We start from the raw sequence: 18,632 nt of genomic DNA on the forward strand, positions 1-18,632 counted from the left end.
CAAAACCAAAGGTTAGGATCAGGGGGGAAATAATGCACACTAGCTGGAGGGCTAAAACCATGCTACAAAGTTTTTGAACCATTCATAATTTTCATCATAAATTATTAGACAAGTTTTAACAGGTCTCCACTAAAAAATCTGTTGATGGCGTCAGAAGTGGCCCCCATTTTGACTGGCTTTTATATTTTTTTTTAATGCAGAGTTCCATAGATTAATTCCTACAATTGAATCAAATAAGGTGTCATATGAAATAAAATAAAATTGCCTACAAGGTGGGAAAGTTCACAGTAAAAATTCTGGGAAAAAAGTGAGAAATTTTGACCTTTAAAAATATGCTCGGATCTGGAAATTGAATAATTTATGATGAATAAATAATGTATACATGAATTGTCACCTTAGAAAACTTTTTTTTTTGCCCAAATTGAAATTGCCCTATTTTTAACAAAAGGGAGCAAACAATGAAAAAGTGATGTTTCCTGAGCAAACTAATAATCTGTGTGTCATTTATACAGATATCAATGCAATATCTCAATTAATATATAACATATCTTTTGGAAGGGTGAGAATATGTATGAAACTTGGTCAAATGGGAGAAGATCCTGGCAAATAATGAAAACATCAATTGATCAATTTGTCTCTTGCTTGGTTTTGTGAAAGTTGGGAGTGTGAAAATGTGTGTGTCAGATTGAGTCAGAGTGACTTTAATATCAAAGATGACTTACAGCGTCCATGTTGACAGTGTGTTGAAACTGCAGTTCTCTATTCCTTTCAAGGATCGTCGCAACAACAGATAGAAGCTACAGAGACAAAACAGAAAGGATACAGACTCTGCTGATTATTTGCCAATTTATTCAATTGATAGAAATGCTGAATGTATTGATGACCTTGCTCTCAAGACATGTATTAGGATACTAATGTGTCTAGCCGATGTTTCTATGAAGACAGGAATTCTTTCCAATTTCTAAATCTTGATTCTCATAATGATGATGATAATATGATAACAATTTCAAAACAAATGTTCACAGATCTAATAAAATGACCACTCTGTACATGTACATATAAATAAAATAAAACATGTGGCAAAGGATTCTGCAAGAAATCCTGAAATTGCTGAGAAATGAGCAAAATAAGCATGGTATTCAAGCCAGATATCAGGGGTTTTCCAAGCAATAATAGGGCACTGTCCTACATGTTATCTGTGTTGGCGATTTTCGGTGTGATTGTTTGTCAGCTTGGATTTCATGATTTCACAAAGTTCACTTAATGTTGTACCAGATCTACATCTACAATGATCTCGTGACAATTCACCTTTTTTTAACAGACTTTCTTATGAAACCAGTCTTTACTGCAACTACATTAAATTATCTTTAAGCGTACCTCTACCATGAGCTGTCGATACTCTGGATGGGATATACGTCCAAACATCTCCTCAATGCGAAGGGCAAAGTTCAGGTCTGTCTGGGTCATGTCAGACAGCGTGGGTTGCTGTGGGAGGTAGTAGTTTGCAATGCTCAGCCCAGATGGAGTCCTCCCCAATATATTCCAGACTATAATCACAATGACAGAAAAGAGACATTAAGTATGATTCAAAATCTACCATAATGAGCTGTGCAAACAGTTCAGCTTCATTAGATTTTCATATTCACTAAGTCTTCTTTACAGACACAATATTTTACATTGACCAAATAAAAACTGTATTCAGTTTAGCAAATCTAAGGATTACACATTTTGAAATAAATAACAAAGATCTAACATTTCTAGGTAGAATTTAAGAAAATATAGCAGAACAAAATCATTTGGGTTCAAACATTTTGCGACATTATTTTTTTCTTGGCATAAATCCATTTCTCTGGTATGTAGATCTTTTTGATCTACAATGATTAGATCTACAAGATAAATGCTAAAGGACCTTTTATTATGAAAAATAATAACATCACTAATAAAGGGAACCGGATCAGATAAATGGTTTTTACAAAGAATGAATTAATAAATATACAACAGTTACTACACTTTAATTGGCAAACCATTGTTGACACACAATGCTTGCCCCTCCAATCATTTGTCTGATCAGAATGTTCCAGCATCACTGAGTGGATACCAGGGACTTCTATAGGAGCTCACCCTTGTCATAGAAGCGGACTGGGGTTCTGTTAAGAGCACCGCTAAACTGCCGTCTCTGGAGCCAGGTTCTGTTACTAAGGGTGGTCATCTTGACCTCTAAGACATGGCAGAGGAGATCCTTGAGTCGCGAGGGACAGAGACTATGAATAGGCTGTAAGGATTTTGAGAGTGAAGATAAAACGGTGATAAATTTTCTGACTTAGGCATTTTAAAAGCATATCTTAATTTTCAAACAAAAGTTTATACAGAAGAGAAATATCATGAACTAATTTTTTTTAGTCAAGTTGATGATAATTTTATGAATAAAAAAAAAGAAAAGAAATATTTGTGTTGTAGCTGGTGATCTGCTCGAATACTATTCAATTCAAGAAATCATATTAGATATTCACTTGTGTGCATAAGTATTTGAATATGCTAGTCATGGTAATAGACTCCTGTTTGGTAAAAGGCCATTTTCAGACTTACCACTGTTTCTTTCCATGTGATCTCTAGCTCAGACTTCATGGCATGCAATAACCAGCTGAAAAACAACAAATTAATGGAAAACAGATCTCTTATTTCTAGCATATAACTGTGAAGCAAACACAAACCAACAGCCTTAACAGCACCACTTTAAGACCTCATTTACTATTCTGAGCAGTGTTGTCTTTTAATATAGGCAAAATTAACTGATAACAAATGAATTCACTTCCCAATACATTCAGACCACAGTAATTATGTTCCCAATAATAAATACAAGAACTTTACCTCTAAAAACATTTTAGTTTCTCTATATAAATAAAACTATAGGCAAATTTATTCTCTGTAATATTCATAGTTATCTGAATAGGTATATTCAAAGACTAGCTATATATTTAACACACGCTGTTGGTCAGTTCACTCTCCCTTTAATAACTCTATAAAACAATTAATTATAGCTGAATACAAATCAGTGGAATTAAACAGATAACATTAAAAAAACAATTGATGAATATAACAAATTTCCCCTAAACCCACTCTCATAATGCAGAATCAAAATACAAATAATTATATGCAAACCAACTGAATAAAATGCAAAATCATTTCAAAACTAAGTAAATTTTTTTAATGACCTTTACAGTACAGAATAAAGAGGAGTAGGCAACATAAAGAAATTATGAACTAAAAGAATATTCCTTCAACGTTTTCTGAAATGCATCAAATAAATATTGATTATGCCTCTTCTCATTATTATTATCATCATTATTAGAGCAAAGATGTAATAAAATAAGAGTACATTCCCTTACCCTACTCGTATCTTGAGTACACTCTGGAAAAGTTCTCTTCTTGTGAAGATGAGCTTGCCCAAAGCAATAATCATCTCCTGCTGCATGACAGCCTCTCGGACGTTGTAACGCTGGCAACGGTCAAAGATGATGCTCTTGATCTCGCTGGGGTTGATGGGACGGCTAATAAGCTCTTCCTCATGCCCAAACACACCAACCGTGATCTAAGGTGGTGTTGAAAGAAAATATTTGCAATGAATTGCAAATATACAGTGCGTATCAAAAAAAAGTTTACACTTTGTCTCGCCTGCATATTGCAGTCATGAAGAGACTGCATGTCAAAACTACATGTATGCTATATGACTTAGATGGACCTCTGTTACGAGTTTGGCGATCCCACCTCGAAGCTATAGAAAGTTATTGTGTGTACAACACAGCAGTGCCAGTCATGGAAAGTTCATTGACCAAGTGTAACATTCTGTCAAAACTTTTACTTGCATTGGAAAGATGAGACCCAAACCTACGATTATATGTGAAAAAATTACCCACATGTTGTATATTTTTTAATTCCCAGGGCTTTTTCAAAGTGTAAACTTTTTTTTGATACGCACTGAATATATTCAATAGATCAATTAGTGGTCGAGTAATTCACAGCATCAGACCAGACACATGAAAGTCCTGCATTCAATCCCCGACCACAGTACTTATGCCCTCGAGCATGGCATAATAATCACTTATTGACTCTTATTCTACGTTGAAATAAATGGATATGCTATCACCATTCTTGGTACTAATGTGTGCATGTGTTTTGAAAATATATACAAAAAAATAATAAATGAATACGATTGCAGCATGTATGTGGTATAAGTCTACTGAGTTGCAAGAACTTGATCTATCAAATTTCATATTTGCAACTGATATACAATTACATGTAACTATAGCAAATGATCTATATGTTAGTTGCAAAAAAACAACAACACAATATCAATAATAATGATGATGATGTCGATGATGATAATAATAAAAAAAACAATAATAACAAAAAATAATATTTTCCCTTTACTTACAAATTTGCCATTAGCAAGCAAAGAGGTGACTGACGGAGCAAGGCTGTCTACTACCTTTCTCATGATACTTGCACAATACCTCACAGTAGACCAATCCTTCATGATACGAGCCTTCTGATAGACAATAGACATCCGTTCATCAACATTTGCTGTGAGAATGAAATAATAGTGATCATGGTAAAAATAATTTGAATGAAGAAGAAGATGATGATGATTATGGCAATGACACTGATGATGATGATGATAATGATGAAGATGATGATGCCAACAACTCCAAGAGAAATTGACCAACCCTTTGCCCCCCCTATTGTAGAATCCTGAGGAGTATTGCTAAAAATATCTTTGTGATGATCATTAACTTAACTAATTTGCTCTGAACCAATCAGATGCAGGGATTTCAGCTTATTACAACAGTCAGTGGAATCACTATTTATCTCATGAAATGCTACCCTGGATCTACAGGTACATGTACGGTTGACTATAGTACGAGTTTGCTTGAGTCAAAGTCCTGTTCTGCAAGCTTGGATAGCTTTTTTTGTAATTTAGGCCTAGTTGAATTGATCGTATCATCATCACAATGCCGCCTGAACCAAAACGGAGCAGCAAGTTAGGGGGGATGATTATGACTGCAAAATATAGAGCGTCCGAACCAAAATTCAAAGATGATTTTTACGCTGATGGGATCCAAATGTTCTGCCGTTTCTGCAAACACACTGTAGAGTGGCGCAAACGGGATACATGCATTGACCATGTGAATTCGAAAAAGCATAAGAACGCGAAGGCTGCAACTGGAGGCGAGGCACCTAAAATGAAGCAGAGCACTCTGACATCGCCAAAAATGATGAGTTCTATGCAACAGCGGGGAGAGTTTCAAGCAGATTTTGTGAGAATGATGACATCAGCCAACATTCCATTGGAAAGGGCTCACCAAATGAAGCCTTTTTTTAAAAAACACTGTGCTCAGGGAGGATCTTTGACTAGCCCAGAAAATCTTCGGCAATCTTATTTGCCTCGTGTTTTTGATGATCACTTTGCAGCGATCAAGTTGGAAGTAGCCGGAAAAGTGGTGAGTGTTATTGTGGATGAAACTACCGATCATCGTGACAAAAGTGTGCTCAATATCATTATTGCTCATTTGGACAAACTGTATCTCGTTGATGTTATTTTCATGAAAGTGTGTAATGTACAAACTTTGAGTCAGACTGTCTTAAAGTCATTAGGTGCAGTTGGTGTTGAGTTCAACGATGTATGCTCATTTGTGACGGACAATGCTGCTTACTGCAAAGCAGCATTCAACATATTACGGCATGTCCTACCGAATGCAATTCATGTTGGATGTATGGCCCACATTAAACCTAGTTGGTGAGGATTTGGTGAAGGGGGAGTTTTTCCGCGAGGTTGAGGTTCTCGTTAATGACTTGAGGAACATTTTTAAGCGTCAGCCTGCACGCAAACGCCGATACTTGGCGCATATGTCTACCATGAATTTGCCTGATGATGTTTCAATTACTATCCCGCCAGAGCCATGTGCCTCCAGGTGGGGGACCTGGTTCAATGCATTGCAATATCACCGCAAGCATCTTGAGGTGTACGAGTCATTTTTCGCAGCAGAAGAAAGCACAGCAGCTAACATTGACAGAGTACGCCATGCCCTAGCACAGAGCAAAGAATCGCTGCTGCTGAAGATGAACTTCATTAGTGAAAATGCACCAAAAATCCAACATACCCTGACAAAACTACAGGGCGCTGAACCTTTTGCTGCTACAATGTATAACATTGTTGATGGGTTGTGTACATATCTCATGCAAGGTGCAGCTAAGGTACTGTTTGGTGATGATACTGATCAATGTCTTGGCCGACTTGACCACAGAGAAAAAAACGCAGCAATAGAACAATTCCATGCAAGTTTCCAGCGTGCTTTTACCAAACTCTCAAAGCATACGGATAATAGTGCAGCAATGAACTACTACAAAAACTGTAGAATATTTGACCCACGGCAAATTGGCACTCTTCCACATGACATCGGACATTATAACAACATTTAGAGGCTTGTCAGACCCCATCTCAGGATTTACGCCATGAGTGGGGAGTGTACATTAACGCAGCAAGGGAACAGCATCCAGCAGACTTTGATTTGGATTTGTACTGGAAGGGGATGACACTGCGTACACCCACCATAGCGCCTATAGCCAGGGAACAAATATGGCAGCGTACTACAAGCGTTGACGTAGAAAGGTCATTTTCACTATACAAGCATGTGTTGACTGATAGAAGAGAGAGCCTGAGTGAGCTACACACTAAGCAGTTGATGATGCTGAAATTCAATGGGGATGTTGAGGGCCGACTGAAGTAGGAAGGGAAAATCAGGTAAGAATTTTTACAGTTTTTACTCATTCAAAATTTTAAAAGTGTCTTTTCTGAGCCTTCGAAGAATTTCAAAGTGAAGAAATTTAGAAAGCAGAAGAAAGCAGAATTTGAGGTTTGTAAAGCAGAAGAAAGCAGAATTTCAGGTCTAGAAAGCAGAAAACTTTTGGCCTTACATGTACCCCTGCAGGATTATCAACTCACCTCCATCAAAGACAAAGTTTGGTCCCTCTCTGTCTAGCAGCAAGCTAAGAATCTCCGCCTGATTTTGCAACAATGACCTACTCTCTAGCTCTTGTATAACCTCCCAAGTGGATTTCACCTCCACTTCCTTTGCAAAGAAGAGAGAGAAATTAAAGAATGATCGTCAAAGATCCAAGTAAACAAAAAGATTGTACACTAAATCACAATAGTGAATTCTAAGGTCTGTATTCCAAACTCTGGTTTATTCAAATCTGGTCTAAACAGAACATGTTCTTTACAAACCCATCTCTTAAACAGCAATTTCAGAACTGTCTGGGAATAACTGAAACCCTTTTCTTTGCCATTTTGCATGATGAAACAGCAGAGTCGACATAAGTAATGTAAAATGTTAACAAAATTTTAACATTTTGGCTTCCCTTAATTTTAGCAGAATTGGAGCACGGTCTATATTAAACCAGACTTCAGAATATAGGTTTATGTCTTCAGTTTATGCTTTGCCATAGACATACAATCAATATTTATTGTATGTTTCACAATACATTTGGTTTTACAAAACAAATACTATATTAACAGACCATACTGCATCATACACAGAATATCATATAATCATTATTAAACTCTGGGCAACAGTTGTGGATTGGTTTAGCTATGAAAAGCCAAATGTGACATAAATCTCTACCAATGAAGGTTCCAGTTATCAGCTCATTTGAAATTAAAATCCATGACTCTCTGGGAATACCAATTTAACACTAATTCTCCCGGGGGGGGGGGCATAATGGCCCCCCCCTCGACAATTTTCGCGATATATCTGCTGCGCAAAATTTTTTGACCTCGCCACTCACTGACTTTTTACTTTGAAGTCTCGCGCAAATTTTGAGACCAAATTTGTAAAGCCCGGGTACGCGGTTCCGACATTACGCAACATTATGTAAGTGCATGTCTGTCAGACCCAAAATTGCTCATAAACGTGATTTCATGTACAAATCCAATGCAAATTGTGTATTTAGCCAAAATTCATAAATGTATCATTATTTCTACTTTTACTGATTAAACTTTATTAATTTTGCCTTGTTTATGATCAGAATTAAGTCTGGACTGATTTCCATCGAAAAAACAATAAAAAAACCAAAAGTAAAAAAACAAAGAAATACATAAGAAATTAAAAAAACAATGAAATACATAAGAAATCGGTCTTGTTACCATAATTTTTTTCATTCACAATTGTTAGGAATGCTATAAAGAATATTTTCACCAAAACATAGCATTCTAGGAGCTTTATTTAGTGAATCAGAGCAAAAAGTATGATTTCATGAATAAATTAGCATAATTAATTCATATAAAATAAAAATATATGAATTCAGTGAAATTTACCAATGCAACTGCGTAAATTACGTCATTCTCTACCATCATGCAAATTTTCGTTGAGATCGCGCAATCCGCGGCTGAGATTTTAAGGGGGGGCCATAATGGCCCCCCCCCCCCCCCCCCGGGAATGACAAGAATCAAAATACCCCGGGAGATTTAGGGTTAAGTAGTTTTATTAACTGTTAATATAAAGCACAAAGAAAGAGCACAATAATCATTAAAAAATACGTGAATTTTTTTACATTTTCAGCTTGCCATGAATTTAGTAGGGATATGAACTGGGGAGCATTTAATGAAAGGACTTGTTGGACATTTAATCCGACAAGTGCCACTTTATCCGACAGTTACATTAGTAACACTGCTTCTTAGCCAGGGATCGTCAAGGAAAGTTGTCAGAACTGACAACTTGTCAAACAAAAACTTTGATAAATCGCTCCTCTGGACTTCAGAATAAGGCCTTTTGAATTGATTGAAATGGTCAAGAATCTCACCTTGATGTTCAGAGGGCGCTCTTCTTGTTGGAAGACTGAACTGTATGAGCATGCTTTCTTGAGAGCCTTGAAAGGAAGATGATCCACATTAAGTTCCTCTAAAGGTTTGAAAAGCAGGTTGGCAGCACTGCAGGGGAAGACAGATAGATAGAAAACTGGTTTAGATAGATAACTGGTTTATTGATAAAAAAAACATTGTTGCGGCACAGCCTAATTACGCTGAGTTTACAGAGGCAAGGTTAAATTTATACAAACATTATAATGCAAAAGGAAACATAAGTTCAAAATTTTGGATCACATCAAAAAATAGAAGGGTAACAAAAGAATATGCATGCAGATGGAGAAGAAACGTAGGTAAAGAAGAAAGGGTGGGGAGAAGAGAATGAAGAAAAACCAGAAAGGGAAGAAGATAAAAAGTCAAAAAAGGGGAATGGGATTTAAAAAAAGGTACATGGAAGATGAATGACAGACTGAAATGTTGATAATTCTATGCAAACATAAAATTAATCCATTTCATTTATGACAATAAGGGGTTAAAGTAAAATATCTTTTGTATGATAAAAATCATACTGTAATTGCTCTTAACAAGATCTGTGTCCTGTAACATAAAGGTTCAGATATGATTGTAATTATCAATCGTAGAAATCAGTCCCATCACTATGCTTCACGTAAACAGGGCCCTTGCAATACTGATTAACACAACGATTCTTGCATCCAACCAGGTACCCATGGTACACTTGGGTGGAGAATTTCAAAGTGTGGATTGATAACAATGCCTGAGTTGGTTTCGAACAGGGATGCAGTCGAAGCTGGAAATTCCAAGTCACAAGCCCGCTGAAGAAAACCTTCTACATGTGACTCAGGCCGAGGCCAAGATATGCAAAATGTGGCCTGAAGGCTGGCCTTGACTACATCCCTGGTTTTGAACACAGGACCACTCTCTACAGGACCAGCTCATTACATAACTACCTTCATGCCTTGTGAATTATTTTTTTATAATGATTTTTAATATTGCCAAATAAATTCAATTGATTGAAAGACTAGAGTCAGGACCACTTATCAATTATATTTTCTAACAAGAATGACTCAAGAAGGCCCAAGAATGACCAATTTTTACCTTCCCTCCGGCATCTGAAAGTCTAGGTGTTCCACCGATGAGGAAGCTATCAGGGTCTGTAGTCTGTCCACCTTGACTCTGATTCCATTGCAGGACCCTCTCTTGAAGGATGCAAGCATCTCCAGCATGGCATTACCTTCAGAACCCCTGTAAGGCAAGAATAAGATCTTTTCAGTGTCTTCCAGTGCCAAAACCAGCTGGGTTAGAAACAATACAATTTCACAGGTGGCAGACGTTGCACACAAAAGTTGGCTCACCAAAATTTTTTTGGTCCCCTTTACCAAAGACCTTTTTTTTGTACACCAATAATATTGTCTTTGTATATATATATATTTTTGGTAATAAAGTTTGAACTTCAACTACTGCTTCAAATCCGACTGGATCTGCCCCTGCTTTTGGCTGCTGAACCACTTGACTGCGATAGACAATATCACTCATTGGATAGTGCTTAGTCATTTGCACACATTTGGTGTATATCATACACTTGCAGATTTACATCAAAGTCACACAAAATTCAATGTACATTATTTCACACACACAAAACATACTATGAAAGGTATGTCATCATTTGGAAATGCATGGAATAATCTAAATCTTGATGAATCACAGGGAAAGCCCCAATATTTTTGTGGAAAAGTGCCATCAGGGCCCCGTCTGACAAAGAGTTCCGATTGATCCAATCAACCACAACTATGGAAAGCCAGCATCCCCCTTTATCTAAAATTCATGTTTGTTAAAAATATATGATTTATATTCATGAGTGCATCACTGTCTTGACAATCCACTGAGCTCCTCTTTGTTTACACAGGGACATTGAGCAATATTCCCAGACGTAAAATTATGGCAATGATGGATTCCCACACCGGTAGTTAAAGATCAGTCACAACTCTTTGTCAGACAGTGCCCCGATATTCATAGTCTTGATTTCAGTTTCTATTTGCAAAGAAGGGATATACAGCTCAGTGTATGTACAGCTTCACTTTGGAAAGATAACTACATCTTGCTCGCCTGGTAAGTAATAGTTTGCCCATCACCATCCCCCACTGTGATCATTTGTTTTTACTTTGTCTGAGTATATAGTTTTCATTCAAGTCATTGGTTCCACTTACATAAAGTGCTCTTCCCTTATCACCAGACAGAGTGTTGGTCTTCCAACGTAGTTCCAGCTTTTCCTCACAAATGCAACCAGGCTCTGGTAATGAAAAATTGAGGGTCATGGGTTTAATAAAAGTAGTTGATTTGAAACTGAAAAATCTGAATATATTGAATATTTTTTTGTTGTTGTCTGAATATAACTACAAGTATTTCAACTATTATTATGACTACTACTACATCTACTTCTACAGGGTTCCCACAGAAATTTGCAAACAGAATTCCATGACTTTTCCATGACTAAATTGCTGCTTTCCATGACTTCCCGTGACGTCGCTGGAGTTATGTAGAATTTGAGATGTCACAAAACTGGGAAAAATGGAAATCATGAACACCAATAGCAGAGTGTGAGAGTTGTGAGACACAACAAACTGGAAAGCTGCCATAGCCAATAGGTAAATGCAATTCCATGATTTTCCATGACTTTTCACAAATTTTCCAATTTCCCTGACTTTCCATGACCACAAATTTTTCCAGGATTTTCTATGACTGTGGATGAATAATTACTACTACCAACAACGAGGAATACTCTACTACTACTACTACTACTACTAGTGCAACAACTGCTGCTGCTGCTGCTACTACTACTGCTACTACTACTACTATGACTTCTACTACTACTACTACTACTACTATTTATTGATTCTTTGCATTTCACAATTAGTGAATTAACAATGAAAATTACATTTTTTTAAATTAATGTGCTAATACCTTTATATCATCCACAAGAAAGTTGATGTCCTGATACATATAGAAATCCATAAGATCAAACTGTAGAGGGTAGCAGATAACAGTTCTGCCAAGGAGACGGTAAATCTTGGATGTGCCGATGATTCCTATTGGTCTGTTAGGCCGCCCTGTCAATCCTAGCTTCTTGTTCTGACCAAGAAAAGCGAGAGCCTGCAAATAAAGAGAGAATTCCTTATGGAGACATCAAACTGTTCATTTGCTAGTGCATGGCATAATAAACTGTAAGTATTACAACACATCATTACAAATTTGCACTGCTTGTGTCAATGATTGTGCACATAACTTTGAAAATAAAAAGGGATATTAGTCTAAAGTTGTGCAGATATACACAAATGAACAAACACATTATGTGCTTACTTTGTAAAACATTCAATCACCTTCCTGAAATGTCTCTTGAAATCTCAACATGATTGCCAAAAAAAAATCAAATTTTCCTGAATTCTTTTCATTTCTATTTAAAATTCGACTAATCTGCTTCACTGACTTCTCTCTTTCTTTTCTTCTTTTAGATCAACTTGAGATTGGATCACCATTAGCAATCATTTTTGAAGTACAACCATATTTAGAGACAGTGATTTTCCGTTTTAAAAAATTGTCTTTTTCGTTTCTGAAAATCTGTCATTCCATTTAAACTTGATCTAAAAATGAAAATTCTGTTTTTTCACTGAAAATATACACAGCAAAAACCTGAATTCCGTTTTGCAAAGGTGAATTCCATGAATTTTTACATGAAAAGTATAAGAACCAAACAGAATTTCTAGAGTTTTTTTTTACCAGTAAAATGGAAAATCACTGTCCCTACATATTCTTTGCAATCCTACCTTAATGAGTTCAGACGGTGACCAAATCTCGATAGGCTCGATCTGGGTTGGAGTTTGTGACTGGATGCCGTACGTAGCCAGTGTAGTTTGAAGACGAGTACTCTCTGCTATGAACACCATCTGAACAGTCATGTCCTTTGTAGTCATCTAGAGATAAAGAAGTCATAATGTTCATCAGTGAAGATGAAGATTTTGATGTACTTAGAAACACCATTTCTACATTGAAAATCATGCTTCATCGGATTAATGTAACTAAGACATTATAAAATTCATTGTGATCCAATTTTCAGGATTTTATATAACATTTGATACATGAACATTCCAACTGAGGGACCAATGTTCTTAATAGTGGTAAATGTATGAAAAAATAAAATCTTAATTACAGTTTATTTAAGCCTTCCTGTAGGAATAAATGTAAATTTAATTCCAAATCGTAATGATGTCATCATTAGCAGTGTCTTGAGGCAGATTTTATATTTACTCAGACCGAAAGGCTTACAGCAAAGCAGAATTCTTATTTTTGTATTCCTACCTGTAGCATCATGCCACACTTTAAATTAAATCAAATTATTCTACTTCTTAGAACTTTCATAATTAAAGCAAGTGTGATTAAAAAAAAATACAAGGATGTTAATACTGCAAATATATAAAATGGTGCTAAAAATCTCACTCCTGTATATTAGCAAGAGAAAAAAAAACCCGGTCCTTTTTTGTGTACTTTCATTTGAATGTACCTCAAATGCCGAGTGCCTTGTGTTGTGTCTATATCGTTTGCAGAGTGATGAGCCAAGATATCGTCCCTCAGGGTCTAGCTCACTCATCTCCACCAACCCTTCCTCTGAAGAAAACAAAAATCAACAAAGAAGTGGCAGATACAAGTACCTTTACATAATGATAGCGTATTAGTTATGCAGTACATAAATGGTAGATGGGCCAACATCATGTTATAAACAAATGTTGAATTAATCACAGCCCCTCCCAACTCCCCCCAAATAAAAAATAAAAGGCATAAATATAAAATTCTTCCACCCTTGCACATTAATTGGGAAACATAACCAAATTTTAGTTCATTTTGATAAACACACACTTTCTATCTATGTGTACACAAGTTTACCTCTGCCAGCTCTCTCTACTGAGGAGGCGTGATAGCTCAGTCGGTAGAGCGGGGGTTTGGATCCCGGTGACCCAGGTGCGATTATCACTTGGTGCACTCGTGCCCTTTGGAAAGGCATTAATCCTCATTACCAGGTGCCTCAGAGAGGACCTTAAGCTGTGGGTCCTCTGGTTGCTTGCTTACAAGCATTCATGCTTTCTTAGCAATCAGGTAAATAATCACCACCATTTAACCTTACATTACTGAGTAAACATGACATAATAAACAGAGAATTTTGCAAAGTCTTCTCCCTTTGAAGTGGCACAAAACGGAGAGAAATTATGATGGCCTCTCTCTGTACTTTTTCCAAGCTCTTTCCTGAATCTGAACCTTTTTACACCCACTTTTTCTTAGGAAATTTGTTCTCCCTCTGTACTTTTTCCTTACCTTCTTCTCCAAACCTTTTCCCACTCAATTGACAGGCCACATTTGATATTTATAGAATGTCCCCATACAGCATAAATATTTCTTCCTCTCTTCATTCATAATCATCTTTACACTTACTTAGAAGACATGATAAGATGTACATAGATTGCCCCCATAGGAATACATTGTTTCCTTCGCCCTCTGTACTAGCGATCCTCTGCTGGCTACCTGGCTGCACTCTCTCTCCTTCTATACACCCTCTAGGTATGTAGTAGTACTTTGGCACGATCATTCCTGACGACAAGAAGCAGACCAAATTAAATGCATTATTATACTAAGTTGCGAATGTGGAAATAATCACAAAATTGATTAAGAGGCCAACAAAATGATCACCAGTTTTCTTTAATTTATAGAATGTATTACAGATGACTCTGCTTTTAATAAGTCAAATCTTTTCTGATTTAGGAGAAATTTTACTTAAAAGAGGTATTAAACCTATGTATTTTAACAATCTGTCATAGTCAAATTCATACAATTTTTCTTTCCAGATTTTGATGGCACCATTCCAAAGTCAGAATCCAATATTCCAATAAATTGGTGTCAGGAAGTTAGAATAACATTTGTTAAATTCATGAATTTTAACCCTAAATCTCCCGGGGTATTTAGATTCTTGTCATTCCCGGGGGGAGGGGGGGGGGGGCATTATGGCCCCCCCTTAAGATCTCAGCCGCGGATTGCGCGATCACAACGAAAATTTGCATGATGGTAGAGAATGACGTAATCTACGCAGTTGCATTGGTAAATTTCACTTAATTCATATATTTTTATTTTATATGAATTAATTACATGTATGCTTAATTTATTCATGAAATCATACTTTTTGCTCTGATTCACTAAATAAAGCTCCTAGAATGCTATTTTTTGGTGAAAATATTCTTTATAGCATTCCTAACAATTGTGAATGAAAAAAATTCTTGTACCAAGACCGATTTCTTATGTATTTTATTGTTTTTTTAATTTCTTATGTATTTCTTTTTTTTTTTACTTTTTGTTTTTTTATTGTTTTTTCGATGGAAATTGTTCCAGACTTAATTCTGATCATGAACAAGGCAAAATTAATTAAGTTTAATCAGTAAAAGTAGAAATAATGATACATTTATGAATTTTGGCTAAATACACAATTTGCATTGGATTTGTACATGAAATCACGTTTATGAGCAATTTTGGGTCTGACAGACATGCACTTACATAATGTTGCGTAATGTCGTACCCGGGTGTCACAAATTTGGTCTCAAAATTTGCGCGAGACTTGAAAGTAAAAAGTCAGCGAGCGGTGAGGTCAAAAACTTTTGCGCAGCAGATATATCGCGAAAATTGTCGAGGAGGGGCCATTATTTCCCCCCCTCCCTGGAGAATTAGGGTTAAGTTTTTTGTTGCAGCAGGCTTAAAGGAGAATGAAACTCTTGGAGCAAGTTAGCTTTTGTGAAAGCAGAAAAATCAAAGAATAAGATCAACAAAACTTTGAGTAAAATAGGACTAGCAATAAAAGAGTTATGAGCATTTGAATGTCGAGATCCCTAATGCTATGGAGATCCTCCCATTGGCAATGCGACCAAGATCTGTGATGTCACACACGTACAACTCTCCCATTCGGACACTGAAAATATACCCCAAAACATCTCTTTTTGCTCATTCTAATCATATGACAAACGATTCATCAATGATATAATGTTGTGAAACCTCTGTACTTGTCATCTCATAAAGAAAACACCTAACATTGTGATAGACTCTATAAAAGTGAGAATATAAGTGAAATAAGTACTCAAGTAATGAGGGAGTTGTACGTGTGTGATATCACAGATCTTGGTCGCATTGCCGATGGGAGGATCTACATGGCACTAGAGATCTCAATATTCAAATGCTCATAACTTTCTTATTATTCATTCAATCTTCCTCAAACTTTCAACAATATGTTTCTTTCATTTTTCTCTTTGATATGGATTCAGCTAGTTTCAAGGGTTTCATTCTCCTTTAAAGATAAACTCTGGTACTGGTACCAACAGAAAATAAGATGTTTACAGAAATGAACAAATCTTACACAGACTTATATTCAGGAAAATGTATGATTACAGAGTAATGAGAAAATGAAGATCAGAACAAGTACTGAAAAACGCCTGTCCATTATTTTATGGACACACATGTTATTTTTTATGTTAGCTACACCATGGAAAGCATGTGGTACTGAGATGAATATAATTTTAAGCAAGCCTGAACTATTTTAATTAATTTTTGCTGTTATAAATGGACATTCTGGTGGATAACAAACACTATAAGATTGCTTCCAACCATTGCCTATCAAAGCTACATTTCTTTACCAGAACTTGAACTTAGATTATGCCTCCAAAAACTGGCAGTCTTTCACATACTCACCATACTTTGTTTGTTTGAGGAGAGGTTTGAGTAGATTGTAATATTCCTCAACCTGGTTGCTCTTGTTCTTTGCTAATCCATCCAACATCATGAAGATGAAGAATAGTGGCCACTCAGACTCTATTGATTCATACAACTGATGTGTATAATAAAATAAATAGGAATGATAGGTATACAGTGGTGCTCAAGTGTTAGTGAACCACACCAGAAAATGAACATATTTAAAGTGTTCAAGTTCTGCAATGTTTTAGATAATTAATTGTGAAGCTGTTGATAATGTATTTCATTCAATTAAGTATTTCATTCAATAAAGTTTTTTTTCTCTGGGATCATTTGTAGTGTTGTTGTCTACATTTAACACTTGGCATGAATGAGAGCATTTTCTGGTGGGGCTCACTAACTTTTGAGCACAACTGTATGCACCTTGAAAAATGTCACATTCATTGTTTTTCCAAGTGTTGGACTTTCAGAGCAGCTTTCCCTAAATCCCCCAATGGTTTATTCATGCAGAAAGGGAAGGATTAGAAGAAAAAAGGTGATTTTTTTGCAATATGAGGTCTGATGTGCACTTACAAAATGTCAGATAACTTAGGGACCGAAAACCTGGGCATTGCAAATTTGAAATTAAAAGTACTAGAACACTGTGTCAATTGTTTTTTGTGTTGTGGAAATATTGCACTGATCGTTGAACGGGACCATAATGTCCCCATGTGGGGGTGTTTCACCAAGATCTTAATGTAACTTAACATCAAACTTAAATCAAAGTTCTGTGCCGTATATTTCGCATCACATCATTGATCAAACCATGTTCAGAGGAAGTGTGCTATTTCATGTGCGCATCGCCACTGAGCATGACTTTCCATCACACTCATCTTTGTGAAACACCCCTCCCCCACCCCCCCCCCTGGTCTACTAGATTTGATCCTTTGTGAAACAACTCAATGGTCCTTTTCATAGAATGCATCATCCAAAACAAAATGCAACATTGCTCCTTTCCAATCAAATGCAGACGTACCTTTACTTCGGTGGGTTTGTAGTACTTTCGATTCTTGTCTTCAAGGACCGTCCCGTAACCATCCCTGAGGAACCTCTTGAAGCCGTGCTTCCCTTGCAGTTTTCGCTTGATCTTATCGATGGTGATTTCTGCCAGGCATTCATCATCCAGGGCAAATGCTGGAAAGCTGACAGTCGCAATGAGAGCAGCATCTGTGTTCTAGCGAAGCCAGACAAAATAATGGTAGTCATGGGGATAACAATCAATCTTTACTATAGAAAGAATCTGTAAGTACAAATAATTTCCTTTGCTATGTGCTGGCTATATCAATGTCCTACTCATTGAGTAATCCATGCAATCTGCTGCCTTTGTTGTATTGAGCATGTTAGGAACCAAGCCAATAATATATTGACTTCAATGAGGATAATTATGTATTCATGAGGTCATATTTAAGGCCCCCATGGACCGATTCCTACCAAATTTTGGTAGCGGGGGTCTGTTGCACCCACAAATGTAATAACGCCCACAAATGTAATAACACTTTACCCACAAATGTAATAACGCCCACAAATGTAATAACACTTTACCCACAAATGTAATAATTTCACCCACAAATGTAATAATGCACTTTACCCACAAATGTAATAATTTTTGATCGCCCACAAATGTAATAATGACTTTACCCACAAATGTAATAAATTTGAAGGGATTTTTGGCGAATCCGTTCTAAACTAAAATCCTATAGTAATGCCTTCATAAAGCACAAATGTGCAAAGTCTTTTTTCCAGACCCGGTTAATAAAACATTATAGTACAAGTCCAAAGTCTTTTTCCAGACCCGGTTGTTTCAAAATTATAATATACGTCCAAAGTCTTTTTTTCCAGACCCGGTAAATTAAAAAATTATAATGCAAGTCCAAAGTCTTTTTTCAGACCTGGTTGTTTAAAAAAATTGTAATATAAATCCAAAGTCTTTTTTCCAGACCCACTTCTT

General features: G+C 36.4%; 1 protein-coding gene across 2 annotated transcripts in view; it reads right to left on the bottom strand.

Annotated features, from left to right (window-relative positions):
• LOC129269530 (phosphorylase b kinase regulatory subunit beta-like) overlaps nucleotides 1-18,632 on the bottom strand; it is a 33,503-nt gene that overhangs the window by 2,882 nt on the left and 11,989 nt on the right. For both annotated transcript variants that reach the window (XM_064105912.1, XM_064105913.1), the window contains 16 exons: nucleotides 17,661-17,858; nucleotides 16,646-16,781; nucleotides 14,354-14,509; nucleotides 13,431-13,534; nucleotides 12,697-12,843; nucleotides 11,837-12,025; nucleotides 11,083-11,165; nucleotides 9,974-10,120; nucleotides 8,857-8,983; nucleotides 7,001-7,127; nucleotides 4,433-4,581; nucleotides 3,387-3,589; nucleotides 2,587-2,641; nucleotides 2,122-2,272; nucleotides 1,378-1,547; nucleotides 723-797 (listed from right to left, as the gene is read on the bottom strand). In XM_064105912.1, coding sequence (XP_063961982.1) covers nucleotides 723-797; nucleotides 1,378-1,547; nucleotides 2,122-2,272; nucleotides 2,587-2,641; nucleotides 3,387-3,589; nucleotides 4,433-4,581; nucleotides 7,001-7,127; nucleotides 8,857-8,983; nucleotides 9,974-10,120; nucleotides 11,083-11,165; nucleotides 11,837-12,025; nucleotides 12,697-12,843; nucleotides 13,431-13,534; nucleotides 14,354-14,509; nucleotides 16,646-16,781; nucleotides 17,661-17,858 — 2,217 coding nt within the window. The remainder of the gene's footprint in view (nucleotides 1-722; nucleotides 798-1,377; nucleotides 1,548-2,121; nucleotides 2,273-2,586; nucleotides 2,642-3,386; nucleotides 3,590-4,432; nucleotides 4,582-7,000; nucleotides 7,128-8,856; nucleotides 8,984-9,973; nucleotides 10,121-11,082; nucleotides 11,166-11,836; nucleotides 12,026-12,696; nucleotides 12,844-13,430; nucleotides 13,535-14,353; nucleotides 14,510-16,645; nucleotides 16,782-17,660; nucleotides 17,859-18,632) is intronic.

Source organism: Lytechinus pictus, chromosome 10 (assembly GCF_037042905.1).
Source record: "Lytechinus pictus isolate F3 Inbred chromosome 10, Lp3.0, whole genome shotgun sequence".
NCBI classification, from domain to species: Eukaryota; Metazoa; Echinodermata; class Echinoidea; order Temnopleuroida; family Toxopneustidae; genus Lytechinus; species Lytechinus pictus.